At 41.4% G+C, this 12,580-nt stretch overlaps 1 protein-coding gene across 1 annotated transcript in view; it reads left to right on the top strand.

The window, feature by feature from the left end:
• The first annotated feature begins 220 nt into the window (after nucleotides 1-220).
• Nucleotides 221-12,580, top strand: part of LOC102003354 (phylloquinone omega-hydroxylase CYP4F2-like) — a 27,144-nt gene continuing 14,784 nt past the window's right edge. The window contains exons 1-3 of the mRNA XM_005406061.1: nucleotides 221-308; nucleotides 633-831; nucleotides 1,933-2,077. Coding sequence (XP_005406118.1) covers nucleotides 634-831; nucleotides 1,933-2,077 — 343 coding nt within the window. The 5' untranslated portion in view covers nucleotides 221-308; nucleotide 633. The remainder of the gene's footprint in view (nucleotides 309-632; nucleotides 832-1,932; nucleotides 2,078-12,580) is intronic.

Here is a 12,580-nt window from a genome sequence, read left to right as displayed (position 1 = left end):
ATGGGACTCACAGTGACCTTTGCTCATCCCTCAACCTTGTCCACACCCTTATGGCATGTGATAAGTTATAAAAATCAAACTGCACGATCCTAGGTTGGATTGCCTTTGCAGCCAGCTGGCTCTGTTTCCATATGTTGGCCATGTGCCCAGTAGGGTGTAGGCAGCTGGGCCTGGGCGGATTGGCTGGCCATCTCACCTCGGGTAGATGGGGAGGGTGCTGGCCAAGACAAGGGCAGTTCCTGCCAGTGAGTGGCCAGGAAATTTGTGGGTTTTGGGTTGTAGCTTCTAGCTACATACTTATACGACAGGTCAGTGTTCGAATCTGTTTTCCTCTTCCTTCTTTTCACTGCTTCTCTCCTCCTCTTCTCCTCTTTCTCATCCACTTACCGCTCTTCCTCCCCTCTTCTCTTCCTTTTCTTCCCCTCCCCTTTCCCCTCCTGCTCCTCCTCCTCTCGCTCCCTGTTCTCCCTCCCGCTTCTCTGGGCATATTTCCCTATATTGCCCTGGGTCTCCCTCCTAGTACTTGCCCTTCTTCTAAATCCCCAAGCTCCTGCCCCTATCCAGTGACACTGGAGGTCCCTGACTCCTTCCTGGGCCTGAGAAACTCTTCATCTGTCCCCTCTGTCCTGCAGGATGACACAGCTGAGCTTGTCCTGGCTGGATCTGGGGCCGGTGGCAGCCTCTCCTTGGTTGCTCCTGATGCTGTTGGGGGTCTTCTGGCTCCTGACCCGAATTTTGACCTGGACCTATGCCTTCTATGAAAACCTTCAGCACCTCCGATGTTTCCCTCAGCCCCCCAAACGGAACTGGTTCTTGGGTCAGTTGGGGCAGGTGAGTGTGGTGGAAGAAATATTCTAGAGCATCAAGGTGAGTAGATTCCTGAGGGTTCTGAAAGGGGATCAGGGAGCTGGGTGTCAGGGCAAGACCTGGAGAAGCCAGGGAAATGGCTCACTCATTTTTCTGCTGACACAGAAGGAGACTCACACATTTTATATGAACATGCTCATTCCACAGGTCCCATCTCATTCCACAGGTCCCATGCCAAGCCTGTCTCGCAGCCCTGTCCTCCCACACGCCTTGTGCTGCTAATACAACTGCACCTGTCCCGGTCTCCCAGGGGGGTTACGCAGAGTGCATACCCCTTTCTCTTCTCACATTCTCCTCTGCTGGTCTTGCACCATCCCAAGGGCACTGTCCAGGGTCTGCTGCCTGCCTGGATCCCATCTCTGTGTCAGCCCATCTCAGGGTTTGGTTTTTCACATGAATTAGCTTTGAGACTCCCGTTTTCAAGACAGGGACACAGCTGAGGCAGAGGAGAGGTATGGGCTGACTTCCTGCTCTCCTTCATGGGACAGCTCCTTTTCTGTTGCTCTTCCTATCACACAGGTGCACACACATGCACACACAGGAACACATACACCCACATATATGCCTGAAAAGTATGTGGGGGATTTGTTATTATGAGAATCATCTTATGTAATTTTGAAGACTAAAAATTCCACTGTATGCCATCTGCAAACTGGAGAACCGGGGAGGGTGGTGGCATAGTTCACACAGTCTAAGTCCATTGGTCAGGGATTCCCAGGTCTAGGGCAGAGCGCAGCTGTTGGTGTGAATCTTGCAGTCTGGAGTCTCAAGGACCTGGAGTTCTGAGGTCAAGGGCAGGACAGAGGGAGGGACTAGCTCAGGAGTGAATTTGTCCTCCCTTTGCCTTGTTTTCTCTCTGAACCCTCAGTGGATTGGATAATGCAACCCAGCTTGGGCAGGTGGATTCTTAGACTATGGATGCCAGTGTGTTAATGTCTTCTGAAACATCTCCCTGGATGCATCAGGAATCATGTTTCACCAGGTGTCTAGGTGCCCCTTGGCTCAGCCCGGAGGACACCTGAAATGAGCCGTCTCAGATGCTGACCATCAATGTCTTGCATGCAGGTGCCTCCCACGGAGCAAGGTTTGAAGTTCGTGGCTCAGACGGTGCGCACCTACCCCCAAGGCTTTTTGATGTGGTTTGGCCCCATCCTCCCCGTGGTCACTTTGTGCCACCCTGACGCGCTCCGATTTGTCCTCAACGCCTCAGGTACCCACGTGAAGTTTGTGTTGGTAGTGTACATCACATCTGAAGGCTTCCAGCCCTCTTACCCAAGCCTCTATGCAGCCCCTGCGGTACCTTGGCTCCTCCTCCTCTCCTCCCTCTCATCTCCTCCCTCTTTCTTTCACAAACTCACCACTCCCATTCCTCTCCCCCTTCCCTCCACTGATGTCGTTCTGCACATACTGTGATTCTGGTGTCCTGAAAGCCCCTGAGGCCCCAAGAGGCCTCAATCCAAGGCCATATCCTGGAGGGATCCCCAGTATTCATGAGATGGATCTGGGCAGAGACACCCCTGACTTCAAGTGACCTGGAGTGGACCAGAGGGAAATAAGCTTTATGGCTGCTCAGTGTCAAAACAAGGTCTTTGGACAAGGGGCTGCCCAAAGAAGGCCTGTAAACATGAGTAGGAACGTTTAAATGCGAAGCAGGTGATGTGGTGTGGGGCACTGATGGCATCTGAGGCCCCTGCCAGGCCTGGGGTCTCTAGGCCCAAAGCAATGAGGAGATCTGGGGGCGGATGTGGGGACTGACACCCAACTTGCTGCGCTGGTTCCTTGTTCAGTGTCCTGTGGTTTGTCTACCGAATGTTCATTGCCCTCCTGCTCCAGGTGCCAAGTCGGCACCTGAGAACGTGTGCCAACCTGACCCACTTCCTCTGCTCTCTAACTTCTCCATTCTTTCAAAATAATTATTAGCACTAGTGTGCAGTACATAATGAATATTCATGGTGGGCAGTTGGTACATGTGCATGACCCTCTTAACCTTTTACATCCCTTTTTCCTCTCCCTCTCCCAACTTCTCGGAGTTCCTGTAACATTTGACCAAGTTCTATCTCTGTATTTGTTGTCTGTCTTTTATTTTGCTCTTTGATTTATCTATACTTTGTCTTTCTCATACAAGACAAGCCACACAATTTTTAAGCTTGTGTGTCTGATTTATTTTAATACCATTATGGATTCAATGTGCATCCATTTTCCTACCAAAGACTCCAGTTTATCCTTCTTTATGGGAGTGTGGTACTCCACTGTGCATAAATACCACCTTTTCTTCATCCATTCATCTATTGATGGACACATGGGTCACTTCCATTATTTACCTGCTAGGTATTGTGCTGCTATAAACAAGAGCATGCATTTATCTGTGTAATGTGATATCTTTAATTCTTTCAGGAGCATACCTAGAAGGCAAATAGCTGGCTCAAATGGAATTTCTGTCTTAAGCATATTGAGGAATCTCTATGTCGGTTTCCATAATGGTTATTCCTGTTTATCCTCCTGGCAAGGATGTAGAGCAGTTCCTTTTCCCCACAGCCCCTCCAGCAATTTGCTCTTATTTGTTTTCTTGATCCTTGCCATTCTTTTTGGGGTGAGATAAAATCTCAGTGTTGTTTCAATTTGCATTTCTGTAATGACGAGCAATACTGAATATTCCTTGATGTATTTACTGGCCATTTGTAGTTCTTCTGAGAAGTGTCTGTTCATTTCAGTTGCCCATTTTTGATGGGTTTTCCCCCTGTGGGGGTTAATTTTTTGTGTTATTTGTATACTGTAGGTATTTATCCTCTGTTTGAGTGGTAGCTGGCAATCTTTTTCCATTCTGTTTTTCTGCAGTTTGGAAGCTTTTAAATTTGCTATAATTCCATTTGTTGATTTTTTTTGTGCTCCACACTCACCACCTCAGCCTTGTACACCCTTGACCAACTGTGGTGCAACTTAGTGAGTCCAGATCACAGCAGGGACACCCAGTTGAGGGGAAATGGGAGGCCTGGAACTCTGCCCAGGTTCTCCTCATTATCATGGAGTTCACCTTGGTGTGGAGTTTAAAATTTTTTTTTAAAATTAAGGTTATTGGTACATTTTCATAATGATCATAATCATCATAGGGAATTTGTATCCCTACATGATATATTTTGATTCCTCTTTTTTTCCCCAATCCCCTCTCCTCTCTACAACTCCTCTTCCCCTTCTTATTTACAAAGCTTTGTTTCCATTTTATCCTTTTTAAAATCAGGTTTTTCCTTTTTGCTGCCTTCCTTTCCCCCTTACCCCACCCTAACTCCTCTTTCCTTTTGAACAATTTCTTCCCATTTTACAATATCTATTGTACATTTTGATCCTTATTTACTTTTCCAGTTTCTAACACCAGGGAGACAATGAGACACTTGCACGTGTGAGTCTGATTTATTTCACTTAAGACTATGGTCTCAAGTTGCATCCATTTACCTATAAATGTCTCAAGTTTATCCTTTTTTACAGCTCAGTAGTATTCCATTGGATAAAAAACCCAAATCTTCTTTATCCATTCCTCAGCTGATGGGCATTTAGGTTGTTTCCAAGATTTAGCTATTCCAAACTGTGCTGCTATAAACATGGGTGCACTTGTTTTGCTGTGGTATGATGTTTTTAATTCTTCTAGGAAGATACCTAGAAGGGGAAAAGCTGGGTCAAATGGGTCTTCTAATCCTAGTTTTTTGAGGAATTTCCATACTTATTTCCACGGTAGTTATACCAGTCTACACTCCCACTAACAGTGAAGAAGGGTTCCTTTCTCCCCACATTCCTGCCAGCATTTGTTATTGGTTGATTTTTTTTTTCCCCCTCCGGTACCAGGAACCGAACTCACGACCTTGCGCTTGCCAGGCAGGCGCTTTTGCCGCTGAGCTAAATCCCCAGCCCAATTGGTTGATTTTTTGATGATAGCCATTCTTTCTGGGGTGAGATAGAATCTCAGTGTCATTTTAATTTGCATCTGTCTAATAACTAGTGATGTTGAACACTTTACATATATTTATTTGCTATTTGTACTTCTTCATCTGAGAAGTGTGTATTAATCTCAGATGCCCATTTTTGGATTGGGTCTTTAAGTTGGGAGGTTTGATTTTTTTTTTTCAATTCTTTATATGTTCTAGATATAAGTGCTCTGTCTGAAGGACAACTGGCTCTCTGCAAGGTGTTTTTTTACTCTGTCACCAAAGAAATTGGTGATTTCTTTTGATATGCAAAAGCTTTTTAATATGATGAGATCCCAGGTATTGATTCTTTGTATTATTTCCTGTGTGATCAGAGTTTTGTTCATGAAATCTTTGCATACACCAATGTCTTCAAGAGTTCTGCCCATTCTCTCTTGAAGCAGATTTAGTGTTTCTATTTATTTATTTAGAGCAGAATATATTTATTGGGGAAAGAAAGCTTCCATCTGAGAGAGAGACAGAAGTGCTCCCGAGCAGGTTGCCGAGGACCCTGCCTTTTCTAGGGATTTTTATAGAGCAAAATCATGAGGTGAGGTAGGTCTAAGGTGGAGGAAAATGGGAAATCACAATGTGGGCATGAGGTAGGACAAAACTATAGCCAACCAATAAGGTTGTGTTGTATTTGTAAATCATTTTGATTAGTTGGCAACCTGGGTATATATATTACAGTATTTAGACAGGATAAAACCTCACTACAGGATGGGAGCTGGGCTTTTAGGTATAACTAAAAGGAATAGGTGAAGGGAAAGTTATCTCAGTTATAGCTTAAGAGAGTTATTTTTCTGATGACTCCTTTTATTGAGGTATGATGGCTTGAAGGAAGGCCAGAGTTGGAGAGGGACAAAGAGACATGTGCCGATGGCCAGTAATAGGCTGGAAGTTTTTCCCCTCTAGTCATGATTACCCAGGGCTCCTCCATGCAGATGATAGGTAAAGGTGACGATCTGGCCAGGAGGAGGCAGCAGAGTACGCCAGGCCCTTTAGTTTTGCCCTTTAGTTTCGCTGGGAAGATGAATCTGAGCTCTACAGTTTTGAATCCAGTGACTGTCTTTGCAATCAGGGCATGGCGTGGGGGACCTCTTAAGGCAGTACCACTTAGGGTGGCCTGGCTTTCCAAAGTAGTAGCAGTTGAGTGTAGTTGTTGAGTTTTTCTTGGAGCCCCGAGAATCAGACTTAGGGTCTGTTCTTTTTAAGCCTGCAGCAAAGGCAGCAGCTTTTTGATCTCTTTCCTTTCTCTCCTTGGCTTTCCCCCAGTCTCAATTATAGAATATGAAGGAAGCAGTTTTTACTAAAGTATCAAGTGAACTATCTGGAGCAAAAGCTATTTTCTGTAACTTTTTCTTAATATCTGGGGCTGACTGGGTAATAAACATGTCTTTAAGCATAATCTGTCCTTCTGTTGGAGGCCTTGTCCAGGAGCTATGGACATATGTTTTATCAGTGCCTCTCATAAATGATCTAAGAAGTCAGAGGGTTTTTCACCTTTTCCCTGGTAAATAGTTGACAATGTAGAATAACTAGAGGGCTTGGTTTTTGTCTTTCTTAGACCTTCAAGAATACATACTTGAAAATGTCTCCTGCTCCAATCTCCTATCTGGCTGTTAGGCCAGCAGGGGCTTTGAGTAGGGACTGCTTGAGCTCTAGTGGGAACTAGTTGTTCCACTGGCTGCCTATCTTCAGGCTGTCTAAAATTAACAATGTGATATTCATCCCCAAGTGTAATAGCAGCTTGTAATGCTGCATGTTTCTTATTAGAAGTCAATGTTTGATTTAAAAGTAGCATTACATCTTTCCAGTCTAGCTCATAGGTCTGAGTAAGGCCTCTAAAGACCTCAGTATACTTACCAGGGTCATCTGAAAATTTCTGTAGATATCGCTTTATCAGTTTTAAGTCACTGTAAGAAAGACACATGAACTTTGGAAATTCCAAATTGCCCATTTACTTCCTGTGAAGGATATTGTCCTTGAGGAGCTTGCATAAACTCTCCTAAGGATGGGTATAGCCCTGTAGAGGCTTGGATCATGGCTGGTCTAGAAGTCCCAAGCTCAGAACTGGAAAAGCAAGACTTAGACTCAGTAATAGTGGGCAAGGCTTTGACTAATGCTTTCTTAGCCTCAAGTTTCAAAGGTTGGGGGACAGCAGTCTCAGGCTCAGGGAGAGTGAGTGCCTTAAGAGCCCGAGGTGCTTGGTTTTCCTGTGGCTCACATTTACATTTTGAACATAAATAAGGACTACTTCTTTATGCAAAGAAAGGCTGAACATAAGACAATTCTGACCATCCCCTCTTTTTATAATAGTATGATTCTAGTTGTAAAATTGCATCATAATTAATACTTCCTTACTCATCCCATTTTGGCTCTAGCGGGTAGGTAGGCCATGCTCATGTGCAGGAAAATATAAAATGGCTAGTTTTCAACATGTAAGGGTCAAACATCTTCCAGTGCTTAAGAATGCATTCCAAAGGATGAGAGACTTTGATATTGAACACCCCATGTCTGAAATGCAGAAACAAGTGGTCATCCCCTTTAATTTCTATTTGATTTCCATACTCTCAAGACATCCCTCAAGTAGATTCCACTCCAGGGCAGGTGAATGCCATCTGGAGAGAGCAGAAGACAAAATTCAACCAGATTATCTACCCTTGTACTGGTGCATGATTTCATCTTTCCAGGGAACTTGTGAGCTTACTCCTATAGGACACTTATAAGCATAAGGTACAATTGGTTTCAACAGTGACAGAAATGTTTAAAGAAGGAAGCATAACTTTATAATAAACTATTGCTTTTTGTTCTTTGAGAGGGGGCATATAACAAAAAGTGAGTTGGAAGTAGAACACTTCTCAGGCTGTAAAGGAAATCACCTTTAGAGATAGATAGAAGCAACAATTGTCTTGAGGAATTCCACCCTGTGCGCTAGGGCAAGGAAGTCTCCGAGACACTTGTGTTCTCTATCTAATCACCTAGGCAACCTTTCTCAACAGCAGGACAAGGCTATGGTTTATTTGAATTTTTATATCTTTGAAACTCACAGGTTAAAATTATAGTTATCATCTAACAATCACATTTTACATGTTAGTAAAGGTACATTACTTCTCTATGCGCACATGAGGGAACAGGTTGACTAAAATCTCTTACTTAACTCTTAGCATATGTAAGACACATAGGCAAATCATTCCTCTAATAGCTGCTGTGAAACACAAACAGTTGTTGCAAGTTGTCTCAGCCTGATGTTTGGAGGGAGGGGTAGTTTAAGGACAAAGTGCTTCTAAAATCAACTGTAAAGCTTGGGGAGAATTTCTAGTTTATTAGCAGGGAGAGATAAGTAAATAGATAAGTAGAGATTTTTCTGTGGTAAAGAGCCAGTTTCCACCGAGGAACATTTGGGTATTCACCAGTGAGCAGCCCTGGCTATGACTCCTCAGTTTTCTCAGTTTCTATTGGTCCACACAACCAGAGATTGGTCTCTAGAAAGGAATTGAGCTTCTGTTTGGTCAATATTCCATCAGCCATTGGCTTCAATGGTAATTCACCAAAAAGATTCTGGGGAAATCTGTCCTCTGTTTTAAGAGTTGCAGCTGCAGTAAGAGTGTTTAACTAGCTGGAAGAGTAACTATTGTTTGTCAATATAAGGGATATATATAAGGGATAGGTAAATGCCTGAGCAAAATCATTACCTAGTGTTTTATAAGTTTACAGTAAAGGTTTCAAAGCCCATAACTTATTATTGAGTTTTTTCTTAGTATTTTCTCCTATACACATAAATAACTAGACTTAGGAGAGGAAGAGGAAAAGTTGGAGAGTTTCCCTAAGGTTAAATGTGTTTTGGTCCTATAAGTGTGATGCTTTGGAAAAAGTTCCTCTGGTTTCACACAGGGGTCAGTTCTTTCCATTGTATCTCAGGTTCAGCCTCCTAAGGGAGACTTGCCCAGAACACTAAGCTGGGACATGGCTTTTGTGTGTGTTCTCCTGGATGGGAAAAATTATGATGTTTCATCTGACCCAGAGACTTGGTGTTAGCAAATGCTCATTTTCTATGGGTTTAACTTAGTTGTTGAATAGGAGGAAAAGGTTGGAACAGTTTAGAGTACTCTTATCTCTGGTTTTACATGCCTCCAAAAGAGGAAAGTACGATGTGGCAAGAAAAGATTAGAAATAAAGCCAGAGAAAGGGAGTCTTCTCATGCTCACAGTGAGTTATAGAGGCAATTTGCCCCTGTGTCATCATTCTCAGCCTGAAAAGGCAAGAGTGGGGAATCTCAAGAGCTAAGACTGCCTCCTCACCAGTGGAAGATCAGAGGAGAAAGTAAACTGAAGCAGAAAATGCTTGACATTTCCTCTAGAGTGTAGAGGAGGATCAGAGCCAGTCTGTTCCTGTGAAACTTGTCCTCCAAGTCTTAAGAATGGCTGCTGACCTAGCATCTTTCAACTGGTGGAAGAAGTCTTGTGTTTTATTTTATAGACTTGTATATTTTTCTAAATATGAGCTAGATTTCATTTAAAAGGACCCATTCTACAGAGTTTTATATTAAATTCCACTAGGGGGTGCCCTAACTTTACTCTTTCAAGCACTACTGTCTAAAGTCAAGAAAGGAGTACCAGTAAGTTCAGCAACTAGTTCAAATACAACATATTTTTGGATTGGGTCTTTGAATTTTGGAGATTTGATTTGAGATGAACACACACTTCTCAGATGAAGAAATACAAATGGGAAATAAATATATGAAAAAATGACCAATGACTATCATTGGTCATTTGAGAAATGCAAAATAAAACAACACTGAGATTCCATCTCACCCCAGAAAGAATGCCTATCATCAAAAAAATCAACCAATAACAAATGCTGGCAGGGCTGTGGGGAAAAAGGAACCCTTCTCCACTACTGGCAGAAGTGTAGACTGGTGCAACTAGTGTGGAAATCAGTATGGAGATTCCTCAAAAAACTAGGAGTAAAGGTCCCATTTGACCCAGCTATTCTCCTTCTGGGCATTTTCGCAGAAGAATTGAAAGCATCTTACCACAGTGATATATGTGCACCCATGTTTATAGTAGCACAATTTGTAATAGCTAAGTCTTGGAAACAACCCAAATGCCTATCAACTGAAGAACAGACAAAAAGGTGTGGTATTTTCGTACAATGGAGTATTGCTCAGCTATAAAGAAAGATAAACTCAAGGCTTTTATAGGTAAACGGATGCAAGTAGAGACCATACTCATAAGTGAAATAAATCATATTTGCATGTGTAAACACAGTATTGTCTCCCTAGTATAAGAAGTGGAAAGAGTAAATAAGACCCAAAAGGTACGATAGATATTATGAAAGGGAAAGGAACTGCTCAAAAGGAAAGAACAACTGGGATGTGGGAAAGGAGAAAAAAAGGAAGGGAAAAATATATATACACAAGATAGCTAAGATCATTGTACTACTAATTTTGATTAGTTCATTGAAAGGAACAGTTAGTATTTATATTGTCTGATCAATGTTGCATACCTATATCTAATAATCTGAGCAACTACTTTGAAGATAACAATATACAATATAATAACCATTGTTAATTTCCTATCATCTTGTTTTGAAATTCTGTATTTTTTTCTTTAAAAAAGTCAAATAAAAAATGCAACATATACAAAATAGGAATGAGAAATGTCCACTAAAGAATTATTATTAACCTTATAACCTTATAAGCTTAGTAATCTTATAAGCATCCCATGTTTTTAACTTAAATTTATCATTATTTTAACAAAGCTATATGAGACAAAGCACAAGCAATTATAAGCAGTGGGCAAAGACATAACAAAACTTAAAGCATAAAAATTTTTAGTTACCTAAATGAGTCCCAATCCAGAATCTATGAAACAAAAGCAAACTGTTTCCTCCATCCAATAATCTCAGTGGAAGACCTCCAAATGATATAGGGGAAAGAAACTCCCAACCTGCTAGATGTCTGGTAGAGTTCATGTTCTCTAAAACTGAAGAATCAGTTTTAGGAACAATGGAGGTTAAGAGCAGAATATATTTATTGTGGGAAAGAAAGCTCCTATCTGAGAGAGAGGGACAGAAAGGGTACTGCGTGAGTTGCTCTATTTCTGTTTTAATATTTAGATCTTCAATCCATTTTGATTTTAGTTTAGTGCATGGTGATAGATAAGGGTTTAGTTTTAGTATTTGGTATGTGAAAAGCCAGTTTTTCCAGCACCACTTTTTTTTTTTTGTCTTTTTTGAGACAGGGTCTCACTATGCAATTCAGGCTGGCCTTGAGCTCACTTTGTAGCCCAGGCTGGTCTCAAACTCTCAATGATCCTCCTGCCTCAGCCTCCCGAGTGCTGGGATTACAGGCATGCGCCACCACGTCTGGCTCCAGCACCACTTATTAAAGAGGGTACCATTTTTCCAATGAATGTGGTTGGCCCCTTTGTCAAAGATAAGGTGGCTGAGTGTGCTTGGAGTTGTTTCTGCATCTTTTATTCTGTTCTGTTGATCCTCAGATATGATTTTTGCCAGTACCATATTGTTTTTAATTACAGTAGCCTTTAGCATAATTTCCAGTCAGGAATTGTAATGCCCCCTGTCTTGCCTTTGTTACTGACAATTGTTTTTGCTATTCTAGGTCTCTTATGGTTCCAAATGAATTTCAGGAATGTTTTCTCTAGTTCTCTGATGTGTGCTAATGGTATTGTGATTGGAATTGCATTAAATCTGTATAACAATTTTCGGAGTATGGCCATTTTCACAAAGTTGGTCCTTTCTATGCATGAGCAAGAGATATCTTTCCATTTTCTGATATCCTTTTCAATTTCCTTTTTCTGAGTACTATAATTTTCAGTGTACAGGTTTTTTTTACTTCTTTTGTTAGATTGATCCTAAGTATTTAATTTTTTGGATGCTAGTGTGAAGGGTGTGATTTCCCTAATTTCTCTCTCAGTGAGTTTGTTGTTTGTGTACAGGAATGCCATTAACTTTTGAGTGCTGATTTTGAATTCAGCTACACGATTGAATTTGATTATTAAATCTACAAGTCTTTTGGTGGAGTTTTTGGGGTCTTCTATGTAAGGTATCATGTCATCTGCAAATAATAGTAATTTAACTTCTTCCTTTCCTATCCTTATCCATTTTATTTCTTTCTCTTGTCTAATTTGCTTTGGATAATGTTTCCAGAACTTGAATAGAAGTTCAAGTTCAGAACTTCAATAGAAGTGGTGATAGTGGTCATCCTTGCCTTGCTCTTGGTTTTAGAGTGAAAGCTTTCAGTTCTTAATTATTTAGTATGATGTTGGCTGTTGGTTTCTTATAGATGGCTTTTATCAGATTGACATAAAGACCATATATTCGAGTTTTCTGTAGGGTTTTATCATGAATGCGTGTTGGACTTTGTAAATGCTTTTTTGTGTCTATTGAGATGATCATGTGATTTTTGTCTTTGGCTCTGTTGATATGGTGTGGTACATTTATTGATTTGTGTGTGTTAAACCATCCCTGCATCCCTGGGATGAATCCTACTTATCATGGTGTATAATCTTCTTTATGATTTTCTGCATTCTGTTTGCCAGTATCTTATTAAGGATTTTTACATTTATCTTCATTGGGTGATTGGCTTACAGTTTTCATTTTTTGGGTGAATCCTTCTCTGATTTAGGTATTAGAGTAATGCTTGCTTCCAGGAATGATTTTGGAAGTATTTCTTCCCTTTCAATTTCATTAAAGAGTTTCAGCATTAGTGGCATTAGATCTTCTCTAAATTTCTT

Source organism: Chinchilla lanigera, unplaced genomic scaffold, assembly GCF_000276665.1.
Source record: "Chinchilla lanigera isolate Chin_1 unplaced genomic scaffold, ChiLan1.0 scaffold00094, whole genome shotgun sequence".
NCBI lineage: Eukaryota > Metazoa > Chordata > Mammalia > Rodentia > Chinchillidae > Chinchilla > Chinchilla lanigera.
This window is presented reverse-complemented; position numbering and strand designations above follow the sequence as displayed.